The 14,574-nt window shown below is 46.6% G+C and overlaps 1 protein-coding gene across 1 annotated transcript in view; it reads right to left on the reverse strand.

Moving 5' to 3' along the window:
- NECTIN4 (nectin cell adhesion molecule 4) overlaps positions 1–14,318 on the reverse strand; it is an 88,742-nt gene extending 74,424 nt beyond the window's left edge. The window contains exons 1-2 of the mRNA XM_079956826.1: positions 14,188–14,318; positions 8,774–9,220 (exon numbers count right to left, since the gene is read on the reverse strand). Coding sequence (XP_079812952.1) covers positions 8,774–8,813 — 40 coding nt within the window. The 5' untranslated portion in view covers positions 8,814–9,220; positions 14,188–14,318. The remainder of the gene's footprint in view (positions 1–8,773; positions 9,221–14,187) is intronic.
- Positions 14,319–14,574: the final 256 nt, after the last annotated feature.

Consider the following 14,574-nt stretch of genomic DNA (forward strand, 5'->3'; position numbering starts at 1 on the left):
ACTCCATGTCTGAGCATATTTGTTGCCCTGAGTTTTCCCTGTGAAAACCTGATCATTGAAGCTCAATCGGAGCAAACATCAATCTTTGGAAAACCCAAATAGCTGTTTGCTCCGATCATCTTTAAAGAGCGGGTTTTTGCTGGGAAAACCTGGGGCAAAGCAAAACCACACTTGGATGCTGAGCATTAAAGTGCAGAGCTCTGCCTGGAAAGAGCAGGACAAAAGGTAAGTGTGGATAAGTTGGTACAATGTGGGTTTTCCTAAGAAAATGCCATGACAAGAAAATATCCACTTGGACCTGGACCTGGAAAGCATGGAGCAGTGTGGAAGAGCCCTAAGGTTGCATTCACAAAGCAGCCCCCCCCCCCCCAATTTCCCTAGCATTTCCCTGCTAATTTCCGCACTGCATCTGAACTTCCACATGACGTAAAATCCAAAAAACTAAATGGAATATGGTGCATGTTTAGTGCTCATTCCTGCATTATTTCATTCTGGGGGTGGGGGAATCATTTGCAGCCCCCTTGACCCAGGAGTAAATCACAGGAGTAAAGTGACAAAATTTGGGCAGGTATACTAGCATCCTGTTTTCATGGAGGAACAGAAGCAGGTTGTGCAGAAAGAATGGGTGTGTACTGATGTTGCCCAGTGTTTGCTGTTGGTCTGAGCTCAACATGCCAGTATATGGGTGAAAAAGCCAGAGTTCCATAACACAATTAAGTACTGCAGTGTTGAAAGGAACATTAGAAAACGGGACAGAAGTAACGGCATTATAATTATAGGAAAACTAATGCAATATTCCCCATGACTGAAAGCACCCTTGAGGCTGCAATCCTATACACACTTGCCTGGGAGTTAGGCCTAGTGAACCCAAGACTTAATGGAAGGGCTCTGTGGCTCAGTGGTACAGAACCTGCCTTGCATGCAGAAAGCCCCAGGTTCAATCTCCACCAATGGACCTGCCTGTAACTCTGGAGAGAACCACTGCTGCCCATTGGTGCAGACCAGTGTTTCCCAAACTTGGGGGTCTCCAGCTGTTTTTGGACTACAACTCCCATCATCCCTAGCTAGCAGGACCAGTGGTCAGGGATGATGGGAACTGTAGTCCAAAAAACCAGCTCGAGACCCAAGTTGGGGAAACACTGACATAGACAATACTGAGCTAGATGAACCGATGTTCTGATTTGTTATAAGGCAGCTTCCTAGGAATCCTATGAAATAGCCACCTATGTGCAGACACACACAAGTATGCAATGCCTGGTCCTCATGCTCGGGGTCTCTGCTTAAGCCCCTCGCTCTTCCCATGGGCACACGGCAAATGGATCTTCTCCACCTGCTCTACTCTGCATTTGCTCGCTCTTCTCCAGCAGCTTCAAAAGCAGGAGCAGGACACCCGCGGGCGGCACAACATAACACGTCTCAAACATGGGTGGTTCAGTCCTATGCCTCGCCTTACATCCAAAGTAAGCCCCACACTGTATTTGACGGGGTTCACTCCCACATCAAGCATGCACCGAATTGCACTGCTTTCTGTGGATCTGGTTTCCACAGAAGCGTAGAATGGCAGAGTCCAACCCCTGGCAGCACATGAATCGCAGTGGGGGAAAATCCCTGACAGACAAGACATCCAACCTCTCTTTAAAAACCTCCAATGAAGGAGAGTCCACCAGCAGCGTCCTGTTCTCACAGTAGCCATCGAAGCCCTCGCCTTCATCGATTTGTCCATGGAAAGGGCGGTTTGGTGCTGATCGCTAAACGCGTGAATCACATTTCCACTGAGCTCAAAGTTATTAATCCTGCCAAGATCGGTCTCAGCCAGCATCAGATATCTAACTTCTGTCTAGGCACCTACAGGAAGGCACCAGGAGAACCATATCACACATACAGTGGTACCTCAGGTTAAGTACTTAATTCGTTCCGGAGGTCCATTCTTTTCTTTCTTTTTTAAAAAAAAATTTTTTTAAGTTTCCAACATACATTTATAGTATCCAATCTAAATTTATCACATATTTTCTCTTTTAGACTTCCTTCAACCTCTCTGACAATCATCCATTATTCAAATTTTTTAAATACACATTTCCTAATTTTATATTGCATTTTATAAACCTTCACACACTTAGTTTCCATGAATACAATAGTCCTCTATCATTTACAGAACTTCTTGAAATCCCACTAGCGTTATTTGCTCATCACATACACATTTCAGATAGTCTGAAAATTTTCCCCAGTCTTCAATGAACTTTTGATCTCGTATATATCTGATCTTTCCTGTTAGTTTGTCCAGTTCAGCATACTCCATCAGTTTCATTCTCCATTCTTCGAGTGTCGGCAGTTGTTCCTGTTTCCATCTTTGGGCCAATAATATTCTCGCTGCTGTTACTGCATATTGGAAAAGTTTACAGTCCATTCTATTTATTTCATTTCCTACTATTCCTAAAAGAAACGCCTCTGGTTTCTTAACAAACGTATATTTCAACATCTTTTTCATCTCATTATATATCATTTCCCAGAAGCCCTTCACCTTCTTACAATCCCACCACATATGATAAAATGTTCCTTCTTTTTCTTTACATTTCCAACACTTATTACATGTTTTATACATTTTTGCCAGTTTCACAGGTGTGATGTACCATCTATAAATCATTTTCATAACATTTTCCTTTAATGCAGTACATGCCGTAAATTTTATACTTTCATTCCACAGTTTTATCCAATCATTAAACTCTATATTATAACCCAAATCTCTGGCCCAGTGTATCATAACCGATTTAACTTCCTCATCTTTTGTATACCATTCTAGCAAGATTTTATACATCTTGGACAAAATTTTATTTTCATTGTTTATTATTTCTATTTGAAATTTCGATTCTTTTTCCTGATAACCTCTTTCTTTTAAGTCCTTTTTAAACATTTCGCTAATCTGATAATAATGCAACCAATCATACACATACTCTTTCACTTCTTCATAGGATTTCATTTTCCATTTTCCTCCTTCCTTTATAATCAGTTCTTTATATGTAATCCAGTTCCCCCTCATATTGACTTTCTTAAGACTCATAACTTCTAATGGAGATAGCCAGTGGGGAATTCTTGATTCTAATAAACTTCTATATCTCTCCCATATTTCTATGAGAGATCTTCTAAAGATGTGGTTTTCGAAACCTTTATGAATCTTTCTTTTCTCACACCATAGATATGCGTGCCAGCCAAATCTGTTATCAAAACCTTCTAAGTCCAATAACTCAGTATTTTTTAACTTTATCCATTCTTTCAACCAGCAGAGACATGAAGCTTCATAATATAATTTCAAGTCTGGCAGGGCGAAGCCGCCTCTTTCTTTCGCATCACACATACAGTGCTACCTCAGGTTAAGTACTTAATTCGTTCCGGAGGTCCATTCTTAACCTGAAACTGTTCTTAACCTGAAGCACCCCTTTAGCTAATGGGGCCTCCTGTTGCTGCCGTGCTGCTGGAGCACGATTTCTGTTCTTATCCTGAAGCAAAGTTCTTAACCCGAGGTAATATTTCTGGGTTAGCAGAGTCTGTAACCTGAAACTGTTCTTAACCTGAAGCGTATGTAACCCAAGGTACCACTGTATTCCCACAGCAGAGGAGAGGAACGTCAGGCTAAACGTGGCCCTTCAAGCTGCTCTACCTGGCCCTCTGCAGGCCACACACCCCTACCAGCCCTGCTTCACACCTTCCTTGAGTGATCTTGCCTGACTGGGATTTGTCCTTGAGCTCTGATCAGGCCTCTTGCTTGCCTGAATGGAGGGAAGAGAGGGAGGGAAGGGTGTGTGGGTTTGGTTGTGTGGGTGTAAAAAAGCCAGCTTGCTGGACAAAGGTGAAATCTGCATACGTTGGTCCACCCACTTTTGCACCTGTCCTGTCATATGGCCCCTGGGAGCTTGCCCAGAAAAATGTGGCTCTTAGGCTGCAAAAAAAGCCCCCACAAGGCAAAAAGCTGGCCAGCGACCGACTGGAAAATAGGGATCGTTTGAGCCTCTGCTTCTTGGATCCTGGTGCAAAGAACCAGCTGGCCCCACCCACCTATTCCAAAGTCAGAGCAGCTCTTTAAAAAGAAAAAAATCTGGTTGCCCGACAGGTTCCTGCTGCCACCATGGCTGCTCTTGCACAATCGGTCCATCTGGGACGTTTGTGGGATCGCTTGCTAACTTTGTTTTGCAAAAGCTGGACAGCTACCAGGGAAGTGTCCATTAGCCCCCTTTTACAGCTGCAGGAGCAGCTGCAGAGAAAGGGAAGAGGCAGTTTACGGCTGCTTTAGGCATAATGCGCACCAGAGATGTTTCAAAGGAAAGCACAGGTGCAAAAAATGTGTGTCTCTCAAGGATGCCGGGCAGGATCTGGGCTGGCTTCTGATCCCTGGTGAGCATGGGCCCAGGGAGGGAGCTGGGTCTGTTTAGCCTGGAGAGGAGAAAACCGAGAGGTGCTATGAGAGCTCTCTTCAAACATCTGAAGGGCTGCGCTGCCATGTGGAAGATGGAACAAGCTTGTTTTCTGCTGGTGCTCTGGAGGGGAGGAAGAACTTTCTGACAGCAAGAAACATTCAACAGTGGAATGGACCCTCTCAAAAGGTGGTGGGCTCTCCTTCATTTGAGGTTTTTAAGTAGAGGTTGGATGGCAACCTGTCAAGGATTCTTGAGTTGTGATTCCTGTGTTGCAGAGGACTGACTAAAAGACCCTTGGAGATCCCTCCCAGCCCCATAATTCTATTATTCTATGCACCTTGTTGCAGTGTCATGGGACAAACTGCAGTTTAAATGTGTCTCATCCAAGCGCAGTTTCACCACCACCACCTGGAGCCTTAGAAAGTGATTCTTGCTACAATCTCTGTACAATGCATGATTGAGAAATGATACATAGGCTAGAATACTCATTCACATTACTAATGCCCTCCCTTCCGGTTTCTGTTCCACACCAAAAATAGACATTCATTCACATAAATAGCAGGAGGGCTCAAAGACAACGCAACTTCATGCACAATGTTTTGAGCCCAGTTAGCGTACAGTCATTCTCCTGTTTGATGGACTGGTGATTGATTGAGGTTTCATCAATAGGAGGCAATGGCTAGCAGAAGGACTCCTGATAGCTGGGCATCTCTCTGTGTTTCCTGCATGAGATACCCACCAAGGCTTGGAAGAGGTGAAATTAATCCAACTGAGGACAGGGTGGAAGTGTGTTGTGTGTATGCAGGAGAGAGGAGCAAAACAGCAGATGCTTTTAAGAATCGAAAGGCAGAGTTTCTAGATGGAACTAGACAAAAACTGACCACCTCACTGAACAACCACGTACTCGCCCCTGGATGCACAGGAATCTCTCTCTTGCTCCAAGGTTATGAAGACCAGGGTTCAAATCCCCACTTTGTCATGAAGCTCACTGGGTAACCCTGGACCTGTTACTGCCTTAGCTGAATGATGGAAGATTTGGGACATGTAAAAGGAAGTGGCTCTTTATGCAGCACATAGTTAAAACTACGGAACTCACTCCCAAAAGAGGAAGTGGCGGCCACCAGCCTAGACGGCTTTAAAAGAGTTTTAGGGAAATTAGCCCCCTTTTCCAGGGAAAGGGCTAAAATCTCAGAGTGAGACTTTCTGCTTGGCCCAAGGGGGTTCTCTCCTAGCTCTGCCCCCCTTTTGCCCACCAGGCCCCCAAGAGTCTCAAAAAGGGGGTGCCACATTCCCATCTTGCAAGCCCCATCCCTAGCTTATCCCTAGACACCACTCCATATCTTATGAGGAACAATTGAAGGAGTTGGATCTGGAGAAGGTAAGGCTGGGAGGTGGTACGAGAGCCATCTTCAAATATCGGAAAGGCCATCCCATGGAAGATGGAGCAAGCATGTTCCCTGCTGCTGTAGAGGGTGGGACCCAAACTGATGGATTCAAATCACCAGCAAGGAGGTGCTGACTAAAAAAACAGGAAGAACTTCCTGACAGTAAGAGCTGTTTGACAGTGGAAAGGACTCTGGCAGAAGGTGCCACCCCGTTGGAGCTTTTTAAGCAGAGGTTCGATAAAAATCAGGGATTTTTTAGCTGTGACTCCTGCATTGCAGGGGGTTGGACTAAATGACCCTTGGGGTGCCTTCCAGCTTGACAATCCTATGATTCTCCCTCCCACAGCCAACCCGCCCCAGTCCCAGGCTCCAGAGCCTGCCTGGCAGCCCCATGGACTCCGTGGACTCGCTCAACCCTGCAGCCTTTCCCAAACTGGTCTCTGTGACTCACAGAGCTGCTTTTGCGGCCTGCGTGTGGTTGTATAAGGCACAAACCCCGAGTCAGCATCTCTTGCAGGGCTGGAGCTCCTTCCGGAGAGAGTAATGAAAAACCAGTTGAGTCACTTCAAAGCTGCTGGAGGAAGGGAATTTGGGGGGGGGGGGAGAGAGACAGGCAAAGAGGCAAGTGGAAAAGGCAAAGCTACCACCCCCTCCTCTAAATGGCATCCCATGATGCCGAATCTTATCAAATTAGTGAAGCAGAATGGTGCCCAACGGGGTCTCTCAGATTAGGGAGGTTCGCTGTGGTCACTCTGTGGTGAGAGGAGAGCAGCCTGTTCCCTCAGTTTATTTGCCCCTGTGCTCTGGGCAGGCAGAAATCCAACTGGTGAAGCTTTCCTCGGCATAGCAAGAAAACAGCCTGTTGATTTCCCGCTCTTCAGGCTGCACCAAGAGCAACGCGGCAACATCAGGGCTAGCCAATGTTGCGGCACCCTCCAGGTGATGGTGGAGACCCCCAGCTCCCATCAGCCCCAAGCAGCAAGGTGAACGGTAATTGATGGTTGGGGTTGAAGTCTGACAACACCTGGGAGTCACTGCATTGGCGACACCCCTGCCGTACACAGTCAGAGAACTACAATTCCCAGAGTGGTTTAATAACCAATCCTGCTTCATGGGGAGCCCAGGGAATTGCAGTTCTATGAGGGGAATAGGGGTCTCCTAACAACTCTCAGTACCCTTAACAAACCACAACAATTCTCTGTGTGAAGTCATGACTGTTTAAAGTGGCATCATTGTGCTTAAAATGCGAATGAGGTCCATTAGTACCTCACACCTCCAGATCCTGAACAAAATATATTCGAGCACCTAGGCATCCCACATATAAATAAATCACTGGGGTGAGTTGTTTTCATGGGTAAGTTACTGATGGCTTCCCTGCTTCTTAAGTACATAGTAACTTCCCCTTGGCTTCTTTCAGGGAACTCCGGACTCAGCTAGATTGGTAAAGAAAAAGCGATTCATATGCATTGTATATGCGATATAGCATTGTGCCACCAGATGTCGCTGTGGAGTCAGGTTTTTCTGTACCTGTTTTCCCTGTTTAAATTTACAGCGCATTTAACTGAAATGCTTCTTTGATGTGTCTAGATCCAGCCTCCCTCTCCTATTGCCACTCCTATTGTAGTCTTCTATTGCCACTCCACCAAACGCAGCAACTTCTCAGCCTCCGCAACACCCAAGCAAGGCAGGAAACAACGTTATTTCAACAATTTACAGAGCAAGCAGCCCACAGAGAGAAAGACAGGCAGACGGGGGCTTTTGGCACAAAATAGCCTACCTTCCCATGTGGGAGGCAAGCCAAGTTCAGTTATTGTGAAAGACACGACACAGGAGGAGGTGGCATTTTCCCACCAGAAAGTGGTTTTCTTTGCAACAAAAAAGTTAAGCTTCCTGCATCCTCAGCCAAATGGACCTCCTCTTCTTTTTTTGGCAACAGGTTTGCTTTTTCTAACTTTCAAATGTCATTAAGAAAATGAAGAAACCAGGAAATCCAGGAAATCTGTTTTTGGTCTTGCCCTTACGGTTGTCATTTCAAGGGAAGAGCTTGTGAGTGTGTTGACAGCTGCAAGAAATAGGGTGGCCCATCCCTCTCCACTCCACCGAAAGGACCAACAGCAGCCTGATATTGCGGGGGGGGGGGGGTGCAGCAGCTTCAGCTTTCGACACCCAATTGGTTTCCATTCCAGGAAAGGGGAAAACATCACTTGCTGAATTTCCTTGGGTTACTTTACCGCAAGGGCACCAAACAGGGTATCTCCAGACTGCAAGCCCTCTTTTCATTTCCCCCTCCAGCAAGAGGAAGGAAAAAAGAGAGGGATCCCATCCCAGCTTGCCTTTGCAGATGGGATCAAGAACCTGGGATGCCGAAGCACCTCACTTCCCAGGAGATCAGGGTTGGAAGGCACCCAAAGGGTCATCCAGTCCAACCCCCCACAATGCAGATGTGTAGAACTATCACAGGCCAGTTCGTTCTGCAAAAGGTACTGACAACCGTCCATCTTTCCTCCAAAATCCTGATACATACATCCCCAGGCATCTCATTTTCCAGCTCATCTCCCCTTAAGAATCTGCCTTTTGCAAAACAGGCTACATCAAGCAGAGGCTCTTTAATCCACAGCAAGTCAACAACAGGGGATCAAGCAATGTCTAGGATCCCTAAAACACACAAACACACCCTCTGCCTTTCCCATCAGGTACATAAAGGAAGGCTTAGGAAGGTGGGTGGGTGGGCCTGGAACGAAACCGAAGCAGGACTTTCCCCCATCCGAAAGCATCCCCCCCAAAGCCCAGCAGAGATTAGGCAAAGCTATCATTACCCAATTACTCACTAAGTCGGTCTGTGGGAAATAAAGGAACTACAAAAAAACCACCCCATCTCTCTTTCAGACAGCTCAACAGTCAACGAAAAGTCTGTGTGTTGTAGAGAAAGTCGAGGAGGGGGTAAAACGGAAAGGAAAAAGAGCCCAGAGGGCAAGGACTTACCAGGGATAGCCAGCAACAGAAGGAAAACTTTCCGGATCATGGCGCAAGGTGGAACCAGCTGATTCAGCTGCTGCTGCTGCTGTCAAAGTGCTTTCCGCAGGCTTTAGAACCAAAGTGGCCAGCTGGGTAGTGGTGAAGAACCTCTCCTTGCCTTCTCAATGACAACAGTGCCGAGTTAAGGGGCGGTGGGGAGACAGCTACTCAGCTTTTAAAAATAAAAAGAGCAGGGCGAGAGGGATCATGCCAGCTGAAAGGGGGACAAGGGGGCTGCCATCCTTAGGCTTGATGCTTCCGTGACTCCTGGGAAATGGATCTTTCTCATGGGGTGTCCGGGAGAGGGTGGTCAGGTCCCCCTTTCTTCGGCGGCGTTGGTGCGGTGGCTTGCTCCTTGATGGTGCTGAGCAATTGCTGCTCTGTTTTGAAACTCCACAACCTGTTCTCCACGAACTGCCAGAGGGAGGGGAATGGAGAGAGAGAGAGAATATTAACCTGTTTGGCAAGTTTAAACAGGTGTTTCTCAAGGGGGGGAGGCGGGTTTCGTTTATAAAAGCGAAGGGAGTTCACAGCCCAGTGCCAGAACAGCTCACCAGCGGTGTCAAGGCATCACCTTCCTGGGTAAAAGCTTCCCAGCTCCGATCCCAAAGGCCAGAGCTTGCCTTCCCCTGCCCCACTGACCCATTCCTCAAGGGCCAAAGGGAAGGCCGGACACCAGGAAGTCAGGAGATATGTGGGTCACTCAATTCTCACTGGAAAAGTTCAGCCTGGTCAAATTTTGCTTCCCACCACCACTACACACATGAATTTTTTTTTACAAGAAAAATCAGATTGGTCCTCTAAACCTAGACATCTTTCCCCTGAAGGAGCACTTTTCTTGGAACAATAAGACAACCTTTGCCAACCTGGTGTTTTCTATGGGAGTTGCCGTCCAAAACATCTGGAGGGCACCAGGTTGGCAAATGCTACTGTTTCCCAGGTGTTGATACTGCATTTTCTCATTGTTTGGAAACGGCAGTCTTCCATCCTTTGGGAAGTGCATCCATTTACAACGGCAAGCATCAGGTAGTAGATGTTGTTCTCTCCACCTGCCACCCCGTGGTGTTGTTGTTGTTGTTTTGTTGGTTCAGCATCTAGTTTGCTGTTTGACTGCCGTTAAAAACACCAGGAGAGCTGTGCTGGATCCGGCAATTTAGTCTTGCATTTTGTTTAAACACTGGCATGGAAATGCCTATGGGAAGTCCAGAAGTGGAACACGAAAACTGCAGCACTCTCAACTGGTCTTCTGGGACATCCCGTCACTGATACTGAAGACAGTCATGAGAACATAAGGAGACCCGGCAGGGTCAGGCCACTGGCCCATCTAGTCCAGCATCCTCTTCTCACAGTGGTCGGACAGACAGAATCATAGAACTGGAGAGTTGGAAGGCACCCCAAGGCTCATCTAGTCCAACCTCCTGCAACACAAGAATCTCAACTAGATCAAACATGGCAGATGATCATCCAACCTCTGCTTAAAAACTTCCAAGGAAGTAGAGTCCACCACCTCCCAAGGGAGTCCGTTCCACTGTCAAACAGCTCTTTCTGTCAGAAGTTCTTTCTGATGTTTAGTTGGAATCTCCTTTCTTGCAACTGGAATCCATTAGTTTGGGTCCTGTGCGCAAGCTTGGAACACAAGAGGCCTCTCCCCTTTGTGGTTTCCAGCAACTGGTATTCAGAAGCATTAGTTCCTCTGACCACAGAGGCAGAGCAAACAGCCATCATGGATACCAACCACGGACAGCCTTATCCTCGGTGGATCTGCTGTAAAAAAAGTTCACCTGCACTGATTAGTTTTAAAGCCTCCTTGAGGAGCAGTTTGTTTAAAAGAAATTAATAAAGATCAATTCTCTATTGTATGTTCAATCTATTTTAATGATTTTATTGAGAACTGCCTTGAGCGGTTCATTAAAGGCAGTATATTTTAAACAAACAAAATACTGGAGAAGGCTTGGGCTATTAGCCACAGGGCCTTTCTCAGGCTGTTGCCATTTTGCGGGAGGGGTTCAAAAGGCATACCAGGAAATGTAGATTGGCAAAAATTAAAGTGAATCAAAGCTATGTCTCCATAGTGCAACAAATGAACTTTAAGAAATAAGAAACTGGACTCTTCTTTTGCAGTTAGGATAGTGAACTGGGAAATGCACTGAAAAGTGCGGAATGAGTGAAAGGATAGCAGGAAGACGTGTAAACACCCTGCAAGGAAATCAGGACAAATGCTCGTTGTCCTGTTATCACCCTGCAAACAAATCAGAATGAAAGCTCAATAAAGACTGGATATGATCTTGCTTACTTCCATGTAAGCAAATCAGAAGGCATGGGTTCCATAAACAGGCATGGGTTCCATAAACAGACCTCTTCCACACAGGGCCTCCACCCCACCCCACCCATGACCACATTTTATCATCATTCATTAAATGAGGTTCCTGTACAGGAGGTTAATCAACCTCGTTGGAAAATTCAAGACAGATAAAAGGAGGGCAGTGACGCTACCAACTTGGATGGCTTTAAAAGAGGATTAGACCAATTCATGGAGGAGGTAAACTATTGATGGCCACTAGCCGTGATGGCTATGCACAATTGCTCCACAGTTGGAGCCAGTATAATGCTTCCGGTTGCTGGATACCACAGGAAAGTGCTGTTGTGTTTGACTCCTACTTGCAGATTTCCCAGCAGAGGCGTCTGGTTGGCCACTGTGAAAACAGGATGCCGGATTAGTTGGGCCACTGGCCTGATCCTGCTGGCTCTTCTCACATTGCTGCGTGGGGAGAGACATGTTCCTTTCCCCACAGATCTTTTCCATTGTTGGTTAGTCTTTACTTTCTTGGTGTAATTCTACAAACACAACCGTTCTAGGAGTTGCTTATGGGGAACTCCAGTGCCCAAGGTGCCCACACACAGGCACAGAGGCATCCTGAGATGTGAGGGCAACATAATCTGCTAGGTCCTATGGCTACTCACTGCCAGCTCTGCCCTTACTCCACCTGCAGGCGTAGGTTGATGATGTCATCGGCCCGCGCCAGCAGCTGGAGTGCTGGAAATGCAAAGTTTCTGAAGGCCAGTAGCTTCAAGGCAGTGACCCAACCCATCAGAAAACACACTTTTCAAGTGCATCGAGAGATCTCTGGCACCTCCAAGCAGAAATGCCTCCTAAATGATGCTCCCAAGTGTACGGGGAAGGGTTCCAGCTCAGCAGTAGAGCATCTGCTTTGAATACAGGTGGTCTTGGGTTCAATCCCAGGCATTTCCAGGGCTAAGCACAGCACCTGACTGAAAGAGCTGCTGCAAGTCAGTGTAGGTTAAGTATAGCCAATGGGGTGCCCTTGAGGCATCTAATCATAAGCCTGCATTTTTATCAAAGCTTATATTTTTGATTAAGGCCTGTATTTTAAAATGAGCTTAAAGATTTTCAAATGTTTATGCCAGGCAGAAGACCAGCTGCCTAAGAACCTTGGCAAGATGTTTATTCTCCTGGACAAGGGGACCCCCTGATTTATAGCAGAAAACAGTTCTCAAAGTCGTAAAAAGGGAATTACAGGCTGACAGCCAAGGTTACACTGACCCTACATATTACAGAAGATAAAAAAAAGAGATAAACATAATTAAGAGTTGATAAATAGTAAAATAAAACCATGTGCCTCCCATTAAACTTGAGCCATATTTTCCTAAGGTTGAAAGGTCAAGAGCAGTGAAAAAGGCAACTGGCTTGGCTGGAGAAGATAGGTTTCTTCCTATCTTATTTTGAGGCTGGAAACTGTTCCTTCCTTTTTTACTTTGAAAAGGTTTATTCTTCTAAAAAGCTATCTATGTTATGAATTAAATATATTGGCTTAAATGTAATTATGCAAAGGAATTAGAAGCTAAGAAATGTTAAATCCTTATGCTAGATTCTTATTTCATATAGTTGGAAGAGATCACAGGGGCCATCAGCCATCAGCCCAGCCCCCCTGCCAAGCAGGAAACATCATTAGAGCACACATATGGTTGTCAGGCCTTTGTTTAAAGACCTCCAAGAGAAGGAGATCTTTCAATGATGATGTGAACTCAAGATCCTTGACATCTGTTTAAGATAAAAATTTAAGATTAACCATTTGTTTTGGAGGGCAATAGGGCAAGGAGGGCAAGAGGTGAGCTGGTAATATATTACTACTTATTTGTCATTTATAGATAGAAGAATATATAGCTTTTTGTTTCCCATAAAAGGGCAAAAGGAAATGGGTGTATCTTTTGTGATTGGTTCTAGCAAACAGCCAATAGGAATTTCAACCAGGCTGATTGGACAGAGGCAGCCACAGGAGGAGCAAGGGGGCTGGATTAAGGAAATATAAGTGCTGGCCAGAATGGCAGGAGGGCAGGCCAGAGCTTGGTAACCATATACCACTGTGCCTCTCATTTATTTGTCTGACAAATAAATTATTATTTTAATTTCTCTATTGCTGCGTTGAATATTTCATTCCAGCTAAGCGTTAACCACAAGCAGGGTGCTACACCCTCAATAGCTACTAGCCACAATGTCTGCATTTCACCTCCATTGTCGGATACAGTACGCCTCAGAATACAGTACCCACTGCTGAAAATTGCAGAAGGGGAGAGTGATCTTGTGCTCAGGTCCTGTTTGTTTCCCAAAAGACTACATGATCCAGCAGGCTCTTCTTATGGCAACTGCCCCCGCCCCCCCCCCCATCCAGAGACAGTCTATCTAGAGTCATAGGTCCTTATGGGAATTTGGCCACCATGAGAACTTAGTTTGGGAACGAAGCCTATCCGTGGTGTCCTCCAGATATCTGATGGACTACGACTCCCATCATCCCTGACCATTGGAGATGCTGGCCAGGGGTATGGGCATGGCCATTGTGGGGCCGAGGTTAGAGTGTTGGACTACTAGGATCTGGGAGAGACCAGGGTTCAAATCCCCACTCAGCCACAAAACTCATTGGGCAACCTTAGGCACCGCTCAGCCCAACTCACTTCACAGAGTTGTTTTGGGGATTGAGGAGGGGGAGAACCATGTTACAGCTCCTTGGAGGGAAAGGTGGGATAGAAATGCAATAAATAAATGGAGGTAGCCTTCCTCAGTCTAGTGACCGCCAGGTGTTTTAAACTATCAATTCCGATTTATTGATTTATTTTAAATGGGAGTTGTAGTCCAAAACACCTGGAGGTCACCAGACTCAGGTGAAGGCGAGTGCCTATGCAGCAGTGGGGGCTTGTATAAGCGACCATTATAAGGTGGAAGGGACGGCCGACCTCTCTTTTGGCATTCAGAAGCACAAGCCGGGGAAAGGCGCCCAGTGGTTCTCCGGAAAGCTGGAGAAAAACAGTCCCTCTGCTGGGAAAAGCGGCTCATCTCCTTCGCTGGCTTCGAGCCCAGAAAGTTTTACCTGTCGCAGGTTGCTGCATTGGAAGGAAGGCAGGCGGGTGGGCAGGCAGGGTGGCAGGCAACTGCAAAGGGGCTCGCGCGTGTCCCTTCCGCGCCTCGCCGCCGCTGCAGGAAGTCCCAGGCCCGCCGACGCTTTGGCTCCGCAGTCAAAAAGGGGAAGCATAAAAAATAGCCCCCACCTGCTCCTTTCTTCTTGCCAGGCGTCCGCTCCACTGCGCATGCGCCCCGACCCCCTCGCCCGCAACCTTTGCTCCAGGGTTAGGTGGCCAAATTTTTGGACCAGCCCGGCTCCCCTGCCTCTTTAACAACAGCTTCCAGCACGTGTTCGCCCTTAGTGCTTTATTACCCAATAGGCAGGCTTAGCTGGTGTTCAGGGCACCAGCAATGC

The sequence above is a fragment of the Podarcis cretensis genome (assembly GCF_951804945.1).
Source record: "Podarcis cretensis genome assembly, chromosome: 16".
Lineage (NCBI taxonomy): Eukaryota > Metazoa > Chordata > Lepidosauria > Squamata > Lacertidae > Podarcis > Podarcis cretensis.